General features: G+C 43.4%; 1 protein-coding gene across 1 annotated transcript in view; it reads right to left on the bottom strand.

Moving 5' to 3' along the window:
• ABTB3 (ankyrin repeat and BTB domain containing 3) overlaps nt 1–21,992 on the bottom strand; it is a 257,031-nt gene that overhangs the window by 76,348 nt on the left and 158,691 nt on the right. Inside the window, exon 3 of the mRNA XM_063447789.1 lies at nt 3,063–3,267. Within this exon, the coding sequence (XP_063303859.1) occupies nt 3,063–3,267 (205 nt within the window). The remainder of the gene's footprint in view (nt 1–3,062; nt 3,268–21,992) is intronic.

Genomic DNA, 21,992 nt, shown 5'->3' with positions numbered 1-21,992 from the left:
CCCCTCCCTGTGTTCTCCTCATCTCCCCTTCTCCTCACCTCCCCCTCCCTGTGTTCTCCTCATCTCCCCTTCTCCTCACCTCGCCCTCCGTGTTCTCCTCATCTCCCCTTCTCCTCACCTCGCCCTCCCTGTGTTCTCCTCATCTCCCCTTCTCCTCACCTCGCCCTCCCTGTGTTCTCCTCATCTCCCATTCTCCTCACCTCCCCCTCCCTGTGTTCTCCTCATCTCCCCTTTACTCACCTCCCCCTCCCTGTGTTCTCCTCACCCCCCTCCCTGTGTTCTCCTCACCCCCTCCCTGTGTTCTCCTCACCCCCCATTCTCCTCACCTCCCCCTCCCTGTGTTCTCCTCATCTCCCCTTTACTCACCTCCCCCTCCCTGTGTTCTCCTCACCCCCCTCCCTGTGTTCTCCTCACCCCCCTCCCTGTGTTCTCCTCACCCCCCTCCCTGTGTTCTCCTCACCCCCTCCCTGTGTTCTCCTCACCCCCCTCCCTGTGTTCTCCTCACCCCCCTCCCTGTGTTCTCCTCACCCCCCTCCCTGTGTTCTCCTCATCTCCCCTTCTCCTCACCCCCTCCCTGTGTTCTCCTCACCTCCCCTTCTCCTCACCCCCCACTCCCTGTGTTCTCCTAATCTCCCCTTCTCCTCAACCCCCCCCCCCCTGTGTTCTCCTCATCTCCCCTTCTCCTCACCTCCCACTCCACGTGTTCTCCTCATCTCCCCTTCTCCTCAGGCAGCTGCAGCCTTATAGGAAGCGCCGGCCCTGCTTTGGGGGCCAGGCCAGCTCGGGGCCCCAAGCAATTGCTTGGTTTGCTTGCCTGGTAGCGACGGGCCTGAGGATCGGCACGCTACGGGACATCACAATCCTATATCAGCACAGTGCTGCTAAAAGGTTGCCTACCCCTGCATTAGGGTGTGCACCCTAAAGCACAAACACACACCGCGTGTATATGTATGTATGTATGTATACATACATACATATACAAGCACACATACATACACTGTTGTGTGTGTGTGCTGTTAGTGTGCTGTGTGAGTTGTGAGTGTGCTGTGTGTGTAAGGGTGCTGTGTGTGAGGGTGCTGTTAGTGTGACGTGTGTGAGGGTGCTGGTAGTGTGCTATGAGGGTGAGGGTGTTTGTGAGGGTGCTGTTTGTTTGCTGTGTGTGAGGGTACTGATAGTGTGCTGTGTGTATGTGAGGGTGTTTGTTAGGGCCCTGTTAGTGTGCTGTGTGTGTGAGGGTGCTGTGTGTGTGAAGGTGCTGTTAGTGTGCTGTGTGTGAGGGTGCTGTGTGTGAGGGTGCTGTTAGTGTGACGTGTGTGAGGGTGCTGGTAGTGTGCTATGAAGGTGAGGGTGTTTGTGAGGGTGCTGTTTGTGTGCTGTGTGTGAGGGTGCTGATAGTGTGCTGTGTGTGTGAGGATGTTTGTTAGGGCCCTGTTAGTGTGCTGTGTGTGTGAGGGTGCTGTGTGTGTGAGGGTGCTGTGTGTGTGAAGGTGCTGTTAGTGTGCTGTGTGTGAGGGTGCTGTTTGAGTGTGAGTGTGCTGTTTGTGTGCTGTGTGTGTGAGGGTGCAGTGTGTGTGCTGTGTGTGTGAGGGTGCAGTGTGTGTGTGTGTGTGTGTTTGTGAGGGTGCGGTTAGTGTGCTGTGTGTGAGGGTGCTGTGTGTTTGTAAGGGTGCTGTGTGTGTGTTTGTGAGGGTGCTGTTAGTGTACTGTGTGTGTGAGGGTGCTGTTAGTGTATGTGTGCTGTGTGTGTGAGGGTGCTGTTTGTGTGTAGGTGCTGTATGTGTGTTGGTGCTGTTTGTGTGCTGTATGTGTGTGGGTGCTGTGTATGTGAGGGTGCTGTTTTTGTGCTGTGTGTGAGGGTGCTGTATGTGTGCTGTATGTGTGTGTGTGCTGTATGTTTGGAGGGATTGTGGGGGTGGAGGTGGGGGCAGATTAGTAAATATCCCCCCTCCCTTCTTACCTTATGTAGGGAGGGGGAATCCTTGCTGCCGTGTGCCATCCCTGGTGGTCCAGTGGAGAGTGAACTCTAGCCTGCGGAGCTAGAGTTCACTCTTGCGAGATCTGAGCATTGCCGCGGCAACGCTCAGATCTGGTGAGAGGAACCCGGTGGAGCTGCTTGCTAGATCTCCCTGGGTCAAATCCTGCCTCCCTTCATGCTGTTGTGGGCCGGTGAGGTAGATCTTTGATCTACCCACCGGCCCATGGAGGCTTAGAGCAGAGCCGGCGCTCGGATAGCGCCGGCTCTACATGAGCCGACAGGGGAGATCCTGAGGTCTCCCCTGCCGGTCTCAATCCATAGGCGTGCCCAGGCACACCCCGTGCACACACCTATGCCCTCTGGCCTACTACTATTGGAGAATCCAGTTAGAACTATGGAACAAAGCAGTGTCATGCAGGACTGCACTCAGTGACTGAGAGCATCAGCTGTGCTGTCTTAGACATAGAGTTGTATGTGATCCTGCAAGATAAGAACAAATGTGGTGTGGCACCCAGGTAATTTGTCAAACCGTTCTAGAATGGTTTAACTACTTACTGTGGGAGAGCGGGTTGTTAGTGGTTATGGTGCTTTGTGTGTTCCTTTAAATTAGGTGTGCTAGGATTACTATAAAGGTGAAGGCCTACACCAAAATATGTAAAGGACTAAAGTTAACCTAATTGTTCATTCATCTTTGCACTTGTTGGGCAGAAATGTCTGTTAAATGCGTGGTATGTATTGCTACGTATGCATTAAGAAGAACGGATTTCTTTGCATATGTACATAAAATAAGTTTTTATGTATTGATTGCAATTTATTCATTTTACAATTTACTTGAGTTAAAAATGCTTCTTGTCCATTTTGCCAAGAAATCCAGTTCAGATCTTACCTCACTCCTTTGAATAAAGAATCAAACTGTGTTGAAATGCTTGTATAGAGATACAATCTACGGCATTCAATAAGTTGGAGAAGTCTTTGGTGGAACTCAAACATAAACTGAGAATTTACAGAATAGTCTTTAATAGAAGTGGGCAGGTCACCTGATTGTCTGATATGGAATGCAAAAAAAATAAAAATAAAAAAAACTCACCGTTCTGTCTGAAGGTTGACTTTGGAAGGCTCCACATTTGGATTTTCCCACTCCATCTGAGGACAGTGCATGAAGTAGCATAGTGTATAGAGGGCTTCTGGTTCCCAATATAAAGGCCCCTGCTTGCTATGCATTGGCGTCCCATTTCCATGTTGCTTTAAATTGAGAGGCTGTAAGTGATGCATTGCACGGGATACCAGGTCACCTGGAGAAGAACAATAATACAAGTTAGTTGAAATGCTCTTCTAATATTAATTATTATTCTTAGGATAAAATATTGAGCAATAAGCAATGATTATCATAGTGTACTATTCGGAAGGAGATAAAGCTTTAATCTTATATCCAAGTATGACATGTGATATACTGTAGATGTGATGATTACCCAGCTCAGTGAGTTAACACATTTTATTGACCTCAGATTTTATTGACCTCAGGGAACCTGTGACTGTGAGGTTTGTAAAGGCACCAAAGTTGGTGTATTATGCAGATGAACAAATTCACTGACTATTGTATTACAAGATGACCCAAGCTTATTAGAGCTATTTGTTATATTTTACACTTCGACCATTTGTTTGGTGTTTACTTTTTCTCGTGATCTCAAAGAAACATTACAGGCATCAAAACAACCTTAGCTTAATGAAGCAGTTATGGTGTATAGATCAGTGATTCCCAAACCAGTCCTCAAGACACCCTTATAGTCAAGGATTTAGGGATTAACCAGTTTTTTTCTAATGTTTTTTTTTTTTTTCTAAAAACACCTTTGACAGAACTAGGTAATTCCTAAATCCTGGACTGGTAGGGATGCCTTGAGGACTGGTTTTGGAACCACTGGTATAGATCATGCCCATGTAGTCTCACTACTCAATTTGCTAGAATTTCAGAGTTAAATAACTGTTTCTACAGCACCATTCACAACTCCCTGCATGTGACCTGCACAGCTTTCCTAATCACCTCCTGTAAAGATTCATCTAATGTTTACACTTCCTTTATTGCAAATTCTGTTTAACCCCTTAAATCCGGAGGACGTACTATTACGCCCTGCAGGAACCGGCTCTAAACGCCGGCGGGCGTAATAGTACGTCCTCGCCATAATGGCCGCCCACGTGGCCGGCGCTAATCGCCCGCTGCAGATCGCGGTCGGGGGGGATGCCTGGCCCCCCAGGCAACCCCCCCTGTGGCCGGTGACCGCGATCTGCAGTCTCTGATCGCAGTGACAGGCTGTCACTGCGACCAGTATTAAGCATGTGTCAGCCGATTTCAAATCGGCTGACACATGCGGCCGGCGGCTTTCCCCTTCTGCAGATCGCGGTCGGGGGACTTACCTGGCCCCCCAGGCAGTCCCCCTGGGGTCAGTGACCGCGATCTGCTAGGTCTGAGATCGCAGTGACAGCCTGTCACTGCGATCTCAGAGCGCTCTGGTCGCAGTGACAGCCTGTCACTGCGATCAGTGTTACATGTGTCAGCCTATTGGCTGACACATGTAACTGGCACAGTGATCCCCCTGCAGATTGGAAGGGGGGAGTGCTTGTACCACCCAGGCACTCCCCCCTGTGGTCAATTACCCAATCTGCAGGAGGTGATCACAGTGACAGGCAGTCACTGTGATCACTGATCCTGTGTGTCAGCCAGTGATGTGACATCACTGGCTGACACTGTCTCTGCCCCCTGTCCTGTAAAAAAAATAAAATATTAGTTAAAAAAAGAAATAAAAAAAATGACAGTTACAAATAAAATATACTTAGATCATATATATTATATATATATGATCTAAGTATATATATATATATATACACATACACACACATTTACACATACACGACGTGTATTTAAATATTAATATATATATATATATATATATATATATTATCAAATTACACGTAGACTGATACTGATTAAATATATATATAATTATTGTTATATATATATTTATAAATAATATAAAAAAAATAAATATGTAAATACGTAAAAAAATAAAATAAAATAAATAATTAAAAATAAAATATTAAAAAATATATAGATGTGTTTTATTTCGTTCTAACTGTATTGTGATATTAATATATATATATTTATATCAAAATACACGTAGAACGAAATAATATATATATCTATATACATAAATATATACGTATATATCACTATATATATACCTATATATAAATAAAAATATTAAAAAAAATATATATATATATATACGTATATATACACATATGTATATATATACATATATTAATTCTACACATATATTTATGTAATAATTTTACATAATTAGGTATCCTAATTAATTACAATTAGCGGGACCTGCCTGACCACCCATGCCGAAAGTATAGGGAATTTAATTTGCTAGCACTATATTTAACCCTATAACTTTCCAAGACACCATAAAACCTGTACATGGGGGGTACTGTTTTACTCGGGAGACTTCGCTGAACACAAATATTAGTGTTTCAAAACAGTAAAATGTATTACAACCATGATATCGCCAGTAAAAGTGACGTTTTTTGCATTTTTCACGCACAAACAGCACTTACAGGGACGATATTATTGCTGCAATACTTTTTACTGTTTTGAAACACAAATATTTGTGTTCAGCGAAGTCTCCTGAGTACAACAGTACCCCTCATGTACAGGTTTTATGGTGTTTTCAAAAATTACAGCGTCAAATATAATGCTTGTGTTTAATTTTTTTCACATTAAAATTCGCCAGATTGCTTACGTTGCCTTTATGACCCTATGGTAGCCCAAGAATGAAAATTACCCCTATGATGGCATACCATTTGCAATAGTAGACAACCAAAGGTATTGCAAATGGGGTATGTCCAGTCTTTTTTAGTAGCCACTTAGTCACAAACACTGGCCAAAATTGGCGTTTTTTGCATTTTTCACACACAAACAAATACGAACGCTAACTTTGGCCAGTGTTTGTGACCAAATGGCTACTAAAAAAGACTGGACATCGCTTATTTGCAATACCTTGGGTCGTCTACTATTGCAAATGGTATGCCATTATGGGTGTAAATTTATTTCCTGGGCTACTATACAGTCTCAAAGGCAACGTAACCAATCTGGCGAATTTCAATTTCAAATGTAACACGCTATATTTGACCCTGTAACTTCCCAAAACACCATAAAACCTGTACATAGGGGGTACTGTTTTACACGTGAGACTTTGCTGAATACAAATATGTGTATTTTATTGCAGTAAAAGCAAACAGTATTATGACATTAACAGTTAAAATGTCATGTAGAACGAAAAAAATCAAAAAAAATCTTATTTTCTCCCATTTTTTTCATATTAAATTATGTTTCATAGCTAAATATTTGATATTAAATGAAAGCCCTGTTTCCCCTGAATAAAATGATATATAATAAGGGGGGGTGCATTTAATATGAAAGAGGTGAATTACGGTTGGACAGACATATAGCGCAAATGCCAGGTTTTGTTTACGTTTTGTTTCGTTCACAACTTGTACATTTGGCTGCGGTGTTAAGGGGTTAATTTTGAATTTCTCATCTCCTGCTCTGTTAATAGCTTGCCGGACCCTGCATAAACCTCCTGTATGTAATTAAAGTTCAAATTACACATCAAGAGATAAAATATTTTATAAAGTAATTTACATATGATTGAAAATGAAACCATTATGTTTTCTTGCAGGCTGTGTGAGTCACAGCCAGGGGAGGTGTTATCAGACATATTATGCACAGAAAATATTCATATTATTCTATTTCACACACTGTAGGTCTCAATTAAGAAAGACAGTATCACAGCCACTTTTGTAGCTTCCGCAAGATATGTTTAATCTAGAACCTTCTAGATTACACAGAGATCTACTAGTTATTTCTCTAATTTAGTAGAGGCAGGGGGCGGCACACATCTGATTTGAGGGAAGAAATCCAGCTCTTCTAAATTGGTTTGAATATATACAATGGGGTGCACCATGACAATCCTGGCACCATAACCACTACAGTGAGCTTTAACGTATAGCGCATTATCTATGTGAATGAAGAATTCATTTTAGTGGCTATATCCTTCCAATAAGGCAAAGTATAAAATATACTAGGGGTATATACAATACATACACACAAGATATAATAGAACAGAGGGAAAGGTGCTACAATTTTATACCAGGAAGACAAAATACTATTCTAAACGAGTTTACTAATAGGAAATCCATGAATAAGCCACATGAATAATGTGCAGTTAGTAGCAGAGATCTCTGGCTTCTCCATAAAATACCACGGAATGGAAACCGTCCATCTACCCACCGATGGAAGACATATAGTCAAATTGGAATGATACTGTCACTGTTAGGGGGCAATAAAACTGCATACAAGTAATGTATGCTTGTTATATAATGCACCTATTTGACCTCAGTATATTGCTGCAAATATAGAATCCTCCCAGATCAGCATCCCCCCACGACCTGTAATTGAGAGAATAACAATGTAGCTGATTAGTTTGCCTTTCTGCATCACATCGCAGTTTGATGGAAGGCCTGCAGGACTTACATAGATCCTTTCATAATACACCTAGAAGTATTTTTGCACTTTCTATCTGCCCTAGTTGACCTTCCCCTGCATAGAAGAGGCAAAAAAAGATATATTTATCACATTCTTCGCTTTATTTTCTAGCAGAGAAGCTCACTAAACTGTTCAGGCACATTCCAGGCAGGCTTATTTCACTTATTTTAACAAAAAACATATGGTCAGATGGAGCAATAAGCAACTTAACAAAAACAGATCTTCCCGTTTACAAATGATAGGCGAATCCTTGGCTGCTTTATCGCTCATAGTTCAAGTTGTGGTTATACTTTGTTGTTTCTGTATTCCACATTGCCACAAGGAAGTTGTGGGTAAAGTAACAAAACAAGAAACCAAAACACATGGTCCCAGTTCTTTTATTATTATCCTCTGATGGGATCTGCAGTGTTTTTGTTAATTACATATTACGTTTGATGTGACAGATCTTATTTTTAGTCTTCTAAAGTGCAAAGAAATTCAGACAAAATGTAAAAGTCATAATTATTAAGACGTAATTCTTTGCTTGTAAAAGAAAGTAGAATCTCAATTTTTCCCCCCTCTAAATTACAGAACAATATATGGATCAGTTATTAAACAAATTTGATAATGTATTTCCCCCCAAAATACCCTTCTTAATTTGATTCAAGTTGATTATCTCAGAATTAAAAACAAATGTATTTTCATTAAAGGGGCACTATAGTCAACAGAACAAATACAGCTTAATGAGAAAAGGCAGTGTTTACATTCCCCTAGGGACACCTCCAAGTGGCCACGCCTCAGATGGCCACTGGAGGTGCTTCCTGGCTTAGTGCTGCACAGTAGGCATCAGTGCCATTCAGCGTCTCCACACTCTGCAATTTTCCTCATAGAGATGCATTGATTCAATGCATCTCTATGAGAAGGTGCAGATTGGCCAAAACAGTGTTTGGCCCCGCCCCCTTGCCAGTTTTAGCCAATCCAATGCTTTCCTTATGGGAAAGCATTGGATTGGCTAAAAATTGGCAATTCTGATGATGTCACCAAGAGAGTAGGAACAGCGTGCGGCGCTGGAAATAAAGTGAGTTTTAATTGCTTTTAAGGGGGCTAAAAGGGGGGGGGGGCAAGCCACCTAAATGGTGGGTTAAGCACTACAAGGTCAGGAATACATGTTTGTGTTCCTGACCCTATAGTGTTCCTTTAATGTGGATTGTTAGCAATACAAATGGAATTTACATTTTTTTGAGCGAAATAAGAGAACTGAAAACATAGTTGCATTGAAGAAATCTTCTAATTAATCTATTTTTACCTAAAATTACAATTTTACTTTGAATTATCTATGTTTTTGACAATGTACACATTAGTGAATAACTGTCAGAAAAAAATATATTGCCCACACCAATCTTATAGTCTTATAATAAAAATATACACATTCAGAAAACATAGCGCAATATTTCTTTATATCTTAATGAATATGTGACAGTGATTGAAAAGAGTGAACAATTCCAGAGCTCAAGGGTAAAATAGAAAGGAAAAAGGTTAATTCTGATTTAATTCAAAGAGACGTAAGAGCTGCCTTGAGAAGGCTTGGCAATGTAACACTAAAGATGCTCCATTAACAGGGGTGAAATGTTTTGTGTTGCATCATCCAAGCCACACCTCTAGGAGTATGAAAAAAGAAGGGAATCAGAAACTTCAACAAACATGGACCAGTGTACTAGTTATTATACTTGCGCACAATGATAACATTCGGCTGGCGGAACCATCTTTTTGAAAATAGAAAAGCAGAATATCAGTCAAATGTTTGTGTCGCTTGGCTTTGGAACCAAAATTCAGATTTAGAAACATAATCAAAATAACAAAAAAGGGCATAAAAATGGCCCAATCAGTGTGCTGCAGTGTGCTGAAAAATTAATCAATCGAGGGGAAATGAATGGAGGAGCAGTAAGAAAAAATCTATATATATAGTATATATATATATGTATATATATATATATATACACAGTATCTCACAAAAGTGAGTACACCCCCTCACATTTTTGTAAATATTTTATCATATCTTTTCATGTGACAACACAGAAGAAATGACACTGCTACAATGTAAAGTAGTAAGTGTACAGCCTGTATAACAGTGTAAATTTGCTGTCCCCTCACACAGCCATTAATGTCTAAACCGTTGGCAACAAAAGTGAGTACACGCCTAAGTGGAAATGTCCAAATTAGCCATTTTCCCTCCCCGGTGTCATGTGACTCCTTAGTGTTACAAGGTCTCAGGTGTGAATGGGGAGCAGGTGTGTTAAATTTGGTGTTATCGCTCTCACACTCTCTCATACTGGTCACTGGAAGTTCAACATGGTACCTCATAAACTCTCTGAGGATCTGAAAAAAAAAGAATTGCTGCTCTACATAAAGATGGCCTAGGCTATAAGAAGATTGCCAAGACCCTGAAACTGAACTGCAGCACGGTGGGCAAGACCATGCCATGGTTTCACAGGACAGGTTCCACTCAGAATGGTCGACCAAAGAAGTTGAGTGCACGTGCTCAGCGTCATATCCATAGGTTGTCTTTGGGAAATAGACGTATGAGTGCTGCCAGCAGAGGTTAAAGGGGTGGGGGGTCAGTCTGTCAGTGCTCAGAGCATGCGCCACACACTGCATCAAATTGGTCTGCATGGCTGTCGTCCCAGAAGGTAGCCTATTCTAAAGATAATGCACAAGAAAGCCCACAAACAGTTTGCTGAAGACAAGCAGACTAAGGACATGGATTACTGGAACAATGTTCTGTGGTCCAATGAGACCAAGATAAAATTATTTGGTTCAGATGGTCTAAGCGTGTGTGGTTGCAAGCAGGTGAGGAGTACAAAGACAAGTGTGTCTTGCCTACAGTCAAGCATGGTGGTGGGAGTGTCATGGTCGGGACCTGCATGAGTGCTGCGGGCACTGGTGAGCTACAGTTCATTGAGGGAACCATGAAAGTCAACATGTACTGTGACATACTGAGGCAGAGCATGAACCCCTCCCTTCGGAGACTGGGCCGCAGGGCAGTATTCCAACATGATAACGACCCCAAACACACCTGTAAGACGACCACTGCCTTTCTAAAGAAGCTGAAGGTAAAGATGATGGACTCGCCAAGCATGTCTTCAGACCTAAACCCTATTGAGCATCTGTGGGGCATCCTCAAATGGAAGGTGGGGGAGCGCAAGGTCTCTAACATCCACCAGCTCTGTGATGTCGTCATGGAGGAGTGGAAGAGGACTCCAGTGACAACTTGTGAAGCTCTATGCTCATGAGGGTTAAGGCAGTGCTGGAAAATAATGGTGACCACGCAAAATATTGACACTTTGGCCCCAATTTGGACATTTCCACTTAGGGGTGTACTATTTTTTGTTGCCAATGGTTCAGATAGATATATTTTTTTACTGCTCCTCTATTTTTCCTTCTACAGCTTACTTGGTTTGTAAATAAAATCAACTTTCAGTGATTGTACCCTAGTCATCAATCATTTTTTTTTTCCTTCTCTCATATCTTTTATTTTTTTTAACACCATGGCTAGAATTCAGAATAACAAACCAATATGTATATGCTTGGCTATTGTGCATTTGGGAATCATTTGGGCTCAGAGTGCAGGAACGTGGCCAATTACCCAAATTTGACCGAATTCAGAATGAAACCTACTTGTTATTTAATTAGATCATTTACAGTTTTGCATAAATAAATTGTTTTACTTTTTCTGTCCTCCTCTCCTATGGTCCTTGCTATATGGATTGATATGCAAGGCAACAGGAGTCATTATAGACTATTAATTATGTTCAGTGTGGAAAGGCACCAACAAAGTGAGATTAAATATTAAGTACATGGTCGCAAATAATTTTTTAATAACACAATCTATTTGTATTTTTTTTTTTGCCTCGTCTATTGCAAGTTTGCGTGCAAATAAATATAGTTTAAGGATATTTTAATGCTTTGCCCATAATTTTAATTACTGAATATGTTTATCACAAGTGTGGTGGAATCTCGGTAAAAATAAATTTAGTAGGCCGAGATTACCACGTGGCATGTGTACGTGCATATGCTGACGTATCGATCAGTTGGTTGCACGAGGCAAGATACGATCAGTAGTGTACGGAGCATGTGCAAGAATACAGGATATAGTATTCCCCCTCCTCCATTGTGCTGGACAAGCCATGCGGTCAAACAGGAAGTTAATTCTTATTTGTGTTGATTGGTCAAGGGAATGTGCGGGTGGAGCTTAATATGGGAGGAGTTATATGCCTATATAAGGAGCCTGCACTATTGTCCGGGGCTCAGACTTTGCTGTATTTTGGTGACGCTAGTCCCTCTGAGTCCCGATCGGTGATCCAATAAAGAATCTCTTCCTTCCTGAAGAAACCTGTGTCCATCTCTCTGTGCTTGGCTTCCGTCAGTTTCTCCGGTATCATTTGGTGCATTGGCCGGGAAGCTCATCGTTCAACGGTAGCTGAGAGGCAGAGGCGTGAGACGGTCTATCTTTGCCCACGTTCTCTACGGCTGCACCCCTGAACTTCTGCGTGGACCTCCCTTCGTCTCGGCGCCACTGGTCTGTTGTCCAGGAGATCATCAGCCTCTACGTGAGAAGTGCTGGGGTGTCCCCGTCGATGAGTGTGAACTCAGGTTCAGGAACGAGGAGGTAAGACAACTGCTGTTTTAGACGGCAGGACCCGCTAGGGGTATACCGATTGTGCGGTAGGCCCAAAGGGGTTTTTGAATCTGTATCTGCCCCCTCTGTCGGAGGGAAGGAGCGAAGGCGCACCGCTCGATCGAACGCTCTTTAGTCAGACCGTTTGATTTGGTTAGTCAGGCGGGGTCCTGGTGTAAATAGCCCTAGCCGGACACCGGTGTCTTGTCTAGACTAGCGTTCTAGGGTGTATATTACGTTCGCTAGGTCGGAGGGACCGGGAGACTAAGCGGCGCCTGTGTAAATTCGGTTCGCTAGTTCTCATCCTATCTGGGCTAAGTGGGAAGGCGTGTAAATTTGGAACCCACTAGACTTTTGATAGTACGACTAAGAGGCGCCTGTGTAAATTCGGTTCTCTAGCTCGTTGTATAGTGCGACTAAGAGGCGCCTGTGTAAATTCGGTTCTCTAGCTCGCTATATATGTGGTGATTGGGCAGTGTGGCTAACCAAAACGGGTGTATATAGTTTTAGGTAGTCCATTCAAGGTACTGGCCAATAGTTTAGTTGGGAATTGTAAATGTGTTAACGATTGTTTTAGTAAAGTGTATATCTTGTTAGATAGCGCGAGCTCAGCCGTCTAGCGAGAGTGTTAATAGTGTGTTGCTGTATTATAGTGCACGGTACCATAACCCTGTATATTTACTGACATTGTATAATAAGTACTAATCATTGTCGTCAATTGCATGTTTTAACACCATAACCACTAATAATTGTATTGTGACCTTAACTTGTACTTTGACCTATGCTAACCGTACTGTAACCGCTATTTGTAAAAGACGATGTTACTGGGGTGTGTTATAGACGGGTAATTCGTATATAGAGAATTATAGCGTGGGTGACTGTATAGTTACGCCAAAGGGCATAATATTGATTATATAGTGACTGGTGTAACAGCTGTGTGTGTACGGGAATTCCCTGAGTGTTTATTGTTATTGTGTACGTTTCACTTGGTAACCGTACCACGTGGTGCTGTTGCCAGAGGAAACGGGTGTGACTGTTGAATAGTACGCGTGTATAGTAATCGTTGTCGACGACGTTCCATTGTTAAATATGGGTGCGTCGCAGTCAACGATTCCGGATCCCTTAGGATGTATGGTTAAGAATTTTAAAAAGGGATTCAAGGTTTGTGATTTTGGGGTTAAGATGTCTTCTGTGCGTTTAGTTACTTTGTGCACTAGGGAGTGGCCTACTTTGGTTGCGGCATGGCCGCCACGTGGCAGTTTGGATCCAACTCTGGTACAGCGCTTACACGTGGCTGTATCAGGTAGGCCTGAACTTTACGGCCAGTTTCCTTATATTGACTGTTGGAGACAGGCCGTAAATGACTCGCCAAAATGGCTCCAGACATGCCACGAGGAGCAGTGTCGCCTCATGGTAGCTAGGACTTGTTCGTCCACTAGGACTGGTGTTAGGCCCATTTTGGACACGCCCCCTGAGTCCGAGATCCCTTTGCCGCCCCCTTACTTTCCGTTAAGAGGAAGTGACGCAAACGCAGGAAGTCCTGCACCCCTCCCCTCATTACCCTCATCCACTTCCGCTTCCTCCTCCAGTACAGGATCCACACCCCCTCGTACTAAATCTCCCCTTCCGGAACCAGAACCCACCCCCATTAAAAACGAATATCCTGATTTGGCGCCACTTCAGACTTCCGGTCAAGCTTCATCTAGCTCGGCCCGAAGTGTTCTATTTACCACCTTTTCCCAAAACCAACCTCCCACATCCCCATACCCTATCTCTCCCCGACCGGAACCCATGACTGACGCCTCCCTACGTAGCCCCATCCAAACCCGACAGTTGACTGGTGCCCAACAATTAAAGCACTATCAGATGCCTCTTCGCCTAAATCCCGGGTCAGCTTATATCGATGCCGCAGGTCAAATGGCACACGCTGACCCAGTCTTCGTATATGTCCCATTTACCACTACCGACCTTTTAAACTGGAAGACCCATAATTCCTCGTATACTGAGAAACCACAAGCCATGACTGATCTGTTCACCTCAATAGTACAGACGCATAATCCGACATGGGCTGATTGCCAGCAGTTACTAATGACTTTATTTAACAATGAGGAAAGGACAAGAATAAATCAAGCAGCCATTAAAGCATTAGAAGATAGAGCCCGTGCTTTGAACCAAGCTAATCCAGCAGCATGGGCCGCAACACACTATCCCAACACTGATCCCGATTGGAATGTAAATGGTGCTGATATGGTTCAACTCAGAGCCTATAGAGACGCTATAATTGCTGGCATGAAAGCCGGAGGAAAGAAAGCCATTAACATGTCGAAGACAGTTGAGGTGATTCAGAAAAGCGATGAAGCGCCCAGTGTCTTTTATGACCGATTATTGGAGGCATACCGCTTGTATACCCCCTTTAATCCGGAAGACGCAGATAATTCCCGAATGGTTAACTCCGCCTTTGTCAGCCAAGCTTACGGAGATATTAAGCGCAAGCTACAAAAGTTAGAAGGGTTTGCAGGTATGTCCATCACCCAACTAATGGAGGTAGCAAATAAGGTCTATATGAACAGGGATACAGAAAATAAGAAAGAGGAAGAGCGTAAGATGCGTAAAAAGGCTGATATGCTAGCGGTAGCAATCGCAGGCGTAGATAAACGGGGCCCAGATAGAGGCAATAATAGATGGAGTAGGGAGCCTTTGAGTAGGGATCAGTGCGCGTATTGCAAGGAAGAAGGGCATTGGAGGAACGAATGTCCGCAAAGAGAGCAGTACGAGAGAGACCAACCCAGGGCAGGCTACGGAAACTTTAGAGGCAGAGCGAGAGGTAGAGGAGGTCCCGGAGGGAGTAATGGTTATAGAGGGAGTAATGGGAACAGAGGAAGTGTTAGGGAAGACAGGTATATTCCAGCAGCGCAAAGGTCCCGCGATAGAGAAGGTAGGGACTTCGTAGGATTGGCTGACACAGTCATGGAGGACTATTGATACCGACCGGGCTCCATCCCCCTTGGTCGAGCGGAGCCTATGGTCGATGTATCAATAGGGGGGAAAAGGAGTGCATTCATGATCGACACTGGTGCTGAACATTCAGTGGTGACTAATCTAGTTGCTCCTCCATCTGGAAGGACTATTACTGTGATAGGAGCAACTGGAAGAAGTGCTGAAAGACCGGTTCTTAAAAGTCGACTCTGTACATTGGGAGGCCACGTAGTAAAACACCAATTCCTTTATATGCCTGAATGTCCAGTCCAATTGCTGGGACGTGATATGCTATCAAAATTACAAGCGCAGATTACGTTCCTACCAAATGGAACAACATCTTTGAAGTTTAATGGACCTTCAGGTATTATGACTTTATCCGTACCAAAGGAAGAAGAGTGGCGACTTTATACAGTGTTGACTAGCCAAAACCCTAGGAGTGATGAGACATTGTTTAACATACCAGGAGTTTGGGCAGAGAACAACCCACCAGGACTGGCCCGCAATATTCCACCAATAAAAATTGAACTGAAACATGGGGTTTATCCAGTGAGCCTAAGACAATACCACATCCCACAGAAGGCTAAGAAGAACATCCAATCCTATCTGGATAAGTTCATACGGTATGGTATCCTAAAATTCTGTACTTCCCCCTGGAACACCCCATTGCTGCCTGTTCAAAAGCCCGGTACAGATGAGTATCGACCTGTGCAGGACTTAAGAGCAGTCAATGATGCGGTTGTTAGTATACATCCAGTTGTACCCAATCCATATAACCTGCTCGCTTTAATTCCGGGCGGGGCTACTTACTTCACAGTCTTAGATCTCAAAGATGCCTTCTTTTGCCTCCGAATTGCCGCAGAAAGTCAATGTATTTTCGCTTTCCAATGGGAGAACGCTGTAACGGGCTCAAAACGCCAAATGACTTGGACAAGACTGCCCCAAGGGTTTAAAAATTCACCTACCCTATTTGGCTCAGCCCTAAGTCAAGATCTATTGGATTTCGAGTCCATCCCAGGAGAGTGTGTCTTGTTACAATATGTAGATGACTTGTTGATAGCAGCAGTTACAAAAGAAAAATGTCAGCAAGCAACGCACGATCTACTACACATTCTCTGGAAGGCAGGATACAAGGTGTCTAGGAAGAAGGCTCAGTTGTGTTTGCCAACTGTCAAGTATCTGGGATTCCATATCTCTGAAGGTCAAAGGATTATGGGGCCAGAGAGAAAAGAAGCTGTCTGCCAAATACCAATACCCAAGAATAGAAGACAAGTGCGAGAATTCTTGGGGGCAGCAGGCTTCTGTAGGATATGGATTCCCAGCTATGCGATACTAGCAAAACCTCTGTACGCAGCTATCAAAGGTACAGAGCACGACCCCTTCTTATGGACCCAAGAACAGCAAACGGCATTTGAAGATGTGAAGAAGGCTTTGATGAGTGCCCCAGCATTAGGTCTACCTGATCACACACGACCATTCTACTTATATGTACACGAGCAAAGAAGAATGGCTGTGGGAGTATTGACACAGTACTTGGGATCATGGCAAAGACCTGTTGCCTACATGTCTAAGCAACTGGATGCAGTGGCCAGCGGACTTCCACCTTGTCTAAGAGCCGTAGCTGCAGCCGCCCTGCTAGTAGCTGAAGCCGATAAACTCACTCTGGGTCAAGAACTTTATGTACGAGTCCCACATGCAGTACAGACGTTGTTGGATTACAAAGGAAATCATTGGTTTAGTAACAGCCGTATGACCAAGTATCAAGCAATGTTGTGTGAAAACCCAAGAGTGCATTTAGAGACTGTAAACACCTTAAATCCAGCTACCCTTTTGCCACAACCTACTGAAAGTCAACATGATTGTTTGGAAGTAATGGATGAAGTATTCTCAAGTAGACCAGATCTTCGTGATTTTCCCATCCAGAACCCCGATGTTCAATATTATACCGACGGCAGTAGTTATGTGAAAGAAGGGATCCGCTATGCAGGATATGCAGTGACAACAATAGACAAGGTGATAGAAGCTCGGCCACTGGCGAAAGGAACATCAGCACAAAAGGCAGAATTAATAGCACTAACACGAGCGTTACAATTGGCTGAAGGTTTAAGAGTGAATATCTATACGGACTCTAAGTATGCGTTCTTAACCACTCATGCCCACGGAGCTTTGTATAAAGAAAGAGGACTACTGAATTCAGAAGGCAAAGAAATCAAGTACGCAGCTGAAATCCTACAACTATTGGAAGCAGTGTGGGAGCCGAAAGAAGTCGGTATCATACATTGTCGAGCGCATCTGAGAGGAGATGGTGATGTAACTAAGGGAAATCGGATGGCAGATAGTGCAGCTAAGCGTGCTGCTGAATCAGGAAGACAGGAGTATGTGGGGCATATAGCTGCTCTAATACCAACCCCACTGTCTCAATGGACTCCAGTTTATACAGCTAAAGAAGAGGAGTGGTTAAAGACTGAACCGGGAAAGTATCTGGAGAACAAGTGGTATCAGCTAGAAGATGGAAGAATAGTTATACCAGCATCGCTAGCGGTAGAAATTGTCCAAAATTATCACAACGGGACACATTCTGGGAGAGACAGTACTGAAGAATCTCTTAGAAAACATTTCTACATACCAAGATTGTCCAACTTGACTCAGGCCATTGTACGTAGATGTGTAACGTGTGCTAAGAATAATGCAAGACAAGGACCAGTAAAGCCACCAGGAGTCCAGTTTATGGGGGGACTCCCCATGTCCGATCTACAAATAGACTTTACAGTGATGCCTAAATCGGGTGGACATCGTTACCTGCTGGTAATTGTGTGCACCTATTCAGGCTGGGTAGAAGCATGTCCTACTCGTACCGAGAAAGCAGGAGAAGTTGTGAGATTCCTGCTACGAGAAATAATACCCCGATATGGACTACCCTGTTCTATAGGATCGGACAATGGTCCAGCTTTTGTTCACCAGTGCCTACAACAACTGACTCATATGCTTGGTATAAAGTGGAGGCTTCATACTGCATATAGACCCCAGAGTTCTGGTAAGGTAGAGAGAATGAATAGAACTATAAAGAACCAGTTGGCTAAAATGTGTCAGGAAACCCAACTTAAGTGGAACGTTCTCTTACCTATAGCTCTATTGCGAATCCGCAGTACCCCTACCAGAAGGATGGGCCTCTCTCCTTTTGAAATTATGTATGGGCGTCCACCTCCCGTACTTGGTAACTTAAGGGGGGACTTGAGTCAGTTGGGAGAAGGAATTACCCGGCAGCAGGTTGTAGAGTTGGGTAAGACTATGGAGGAGGTACAGAAATGGGTACAAGATAGATTACCTGTGAATATTTATCCCCCTGTTCATAATTATCATCCAGGAGACCAAGTGTGGATTAAAGAGTGGAATAATGTACCGTTAGGGCCCAAGTGGAGAGGTCCTTATGTTGTTCTTTTGTCTACCCCTACAGCGATAAAAGTAGCAGAAGTGACTCCGTGGATACATCACTCCAGGGTTAAACCAGCAGCAGTCGATTCTTGGCAAGTTACAGCAGATCCAGAGAATCCCTGCAAGATCCGGTTGAAACGCACTACTCAGTCGGAGTAACGAGGAATTATTGTGGATTACAAATTTTATTGTTACAGGTGTGAGTGAGAAGGCCATAATAAAGCCTGTCCGCTTACCATCACATAGTGTATAAGCCAGGAAAGTCTCGAAGGGACACCTGTGAAGACGAGCAGGACTCCATTCCCTGCAGCCCTCACATCCTGGAAGCTGAGGTTCCATCGCACGGACGAAGACTGAGGATGGCGGCGAAAGATGTGCTTTTGATTGTGTTTATTTACATGTGTTTTTATATTCAGGAAGGTAGAGGTACCGACACTCCTAGCTGTGAGGTATGCATTAAGACTACGAGAACAGGTAACCATATTTCCCAAACCCTAATCTGGCATTCACAATACGAGTGTAAAGGAGATGTATCAAGATGTAGATACTTAAATATAGATTATAGTGTGTGCCATTTAGGAGTAGGAGAACCTAAGTGCTTCAGTCCGGAGTATCAGCCTCGTACAATTTGGTTGACTCTCAGGAATGGAGATCCTCAGGGGACCCTAATTAATAAGACGGTGTTAGAATCCGTACATTCTTCGGGTGTTCTGCTATTTGATGCGTGTAAAGCGATATCGAGTGGTAGAAAGCCGTGGAATGTATGTGGGGATCTTAGATGGGAGAGGACGTATGGGTCTAACGATAAATACATTTGTCCCAGTAGCAAAAATAAATATGTGAGTCCTAGATGCCCAAATAAAGACTATAACTTCTGTCCATATTGGTCTTGTGTGGGGTGGGCGACTTGGGGACAGACAGTAGACAAAGACATGATAGTGACTAAGTTGCCGACTAGCCCATATTGTAAGTCTATGGAATGTAACCCAGTCCATATACTTATTAATAACCCCGACAAGTTCTTAGATAAGTATGGCAATTTATTTGGGTTTCAGATATACGGGACGGGTTTAGATCCTGGGACATTATTGTTTATAGGGATAGAGACTGATACGGTATCCTCCCAGACTCATCAAGTATATCATTCCTTTTATGAAGAGATGAGCATAGATAATAAGATCCCCCATAACGCTAAAAACCTGTTCATCGACCTAGCTGAAAGTATTGCCGGTAGTCTTAATGTTACCAACTGCTATGTGTGTGGAGGTACTAACATGGGAGACCAATGGCCTTGGGAAGCAAAGGAGGTAATGTCCGGTTCTGAGGCAGTTGACCAACTAATATCTACACAAGCCGATTATCATATGAGTGTTAGAGGTAAATCTGAGTGGAGATTAAAGACCTCCATCATAGGTTATGTTTGCATAGCAAGGAAAGGAATAATGTATAATACTTCTGTAGGAGAATTAACTTGTCTAGGGCAAAAAGCTTATGATGATGATACAAAGAATACAACTTGGTGGTCGGCTTCAAATGTATCAGAACCATCTAACCCGTTTGCTAGATATGCCAATTTAAAGGATGTGTGGTTTGATCTATCCATCACATCTACCTGGAGAGCCCCAGCAAATTTGTACTGGATCTGTGGTAAGAAAGCCTACTCGGAGCTGCCACAGGACTGGGAAGGGGCATGTGTGTTGGGTATGCTCAAACCATCCTTCTTCTTGTTACCGATTGAAACAGGTGAGACTTTAGGTGTTAAAGTGTATGATGTGAATCATAGGAAGAAAAGGGGACCCATAGAGATAGGCACCTGGGAAGATAATGAATGGCCTCCCCAGCGTATCATAGACTATTATGGGCCAGCCACGTGGGCTGAGGATGGTACCTTTGGTTATAGAACCCCTATTTATATGCTCAACCGTATTATAAGATTACAGGCGGTGGTTGAGATTATCACTAATGAGACATCACAAGCGCTCAATCTTCTAGCGAAGCATAACACCAGGATGAGGACAGCAGTCTACCAAAATAGATTAGCCTTGGATTACCTTTTGGCAGTAGAGGGAGGTGTATGTGGGAAGTTTAACCTAAGCAATTGCTGTCTTCAAATAGACGACGAAGGGCAAGCAATAGCTGAGCTTACTAGCCATATGGTTAAACTAGCGCATGTGCCTACTCAGGTATGGAAAGGGTACAATCCAAGTAGTTGGTTTGGTAGCTGGTATGAATGGTTTGGAGGGCTTAAGGCAGTGGTAGGTGGAGTCCTACTGATTTTACTGTTGTGTCTACTCCTACCGTGTCTTATACCCTTAGTAGTTAGATCTGTGCAAAGCCTGATAGGAAGTATAGCAGAGAGGAAGGCTGCTGCACAGATAATGGCGATATATAAATATAGGGCTCTAGATCAGGGAGAACCAATGCAGGAAGATGAATGTTGAAGATTCACATCATAAGATAAGTCTGGTCTGGTTCAAGGTAACTTGTGGTGTAAGCAAAACTAAGGTTATGTGATGCCTCAAGTAATTGTAAAATATCAAGAGGCATCAAAGGGGGGAATGTGGTGGAATCTCGGTAAAAATAAATTTAGTAGGCCGAGATTACCACGTGGCATGTGTACGTGCATATGCTGACGTATCGATCAGTTGGTTGCACGAGGCAAGATACGATCAGTAGTGTACGGAGCATGTGCAAGAATACAGGATATAGTATTCCCCCTCCTCCATTGTGCTGGACAAGCCATGCGGTCAAACAGGAAGTTAATTCTTATTTGTGTTGATTGGTCAAGGGAATGTGCGGGTGGAGCTTAATATGGGAGGAGTTATATGCCTATATAAGGAGCCTGCACTATTGTCCGGGGCTCAGACTTTGCTGTATTTTGGTGACGCTAGTCCCTCTGAGTCCCGATCGGTGATCCAATAAAGAATCTCTTCCTTCCTGAAGAAACCTGTGTCCATCTCTCTGTGCTTGGCTTCCGTCAGTTTCTCCGGTATCACAAGATTTCTAATAATTATCTATTGCTGTACATGTAACCGCTCCTCCGTTTGCAATAAAAATGTAAAATTTTATTTACCTTTTTCAAGCTGCTTAACTCTCTACCACTGTAACAGAGGAAACATGGCCTCTCTGCAAGTGTCCAATACAATGCTCCTCAAAGAGGAGAGGACATGTGCAGTGATCTTTCCTATGGGGGCTTCCATGTCGTGTGACCAAATTTTACAATGTCGGTGAAGCAGAAGTGCGTTTAGTGGCTGTCATGCTAACAGGGACAACTGCACCCAGACCACTTCATTGAGATGAAGAGTACACAACACACAGTGGTTGTTACATGTTTTACAGCCTTACTGAGT

Source organism: Pelobates fuscus, chromosome 3 (assembly GCF_036172605.1).
Source record: "Pelobates fuscus isolate aPelFus1 chromosome 3, aPelFus1.pri, whole genome shotgun sequence".
NCBI classification, from domain to species: Eukaryota; Metazoa; Chordata; class Amphibia; order Anura; family Pelobatidae; genus Pelobates; species Pelobates fuscus.
Note: the sequence above shows the minus strand (reverse complement) of the source record. Positions and strands in the feature narration are given on the sequence as shown.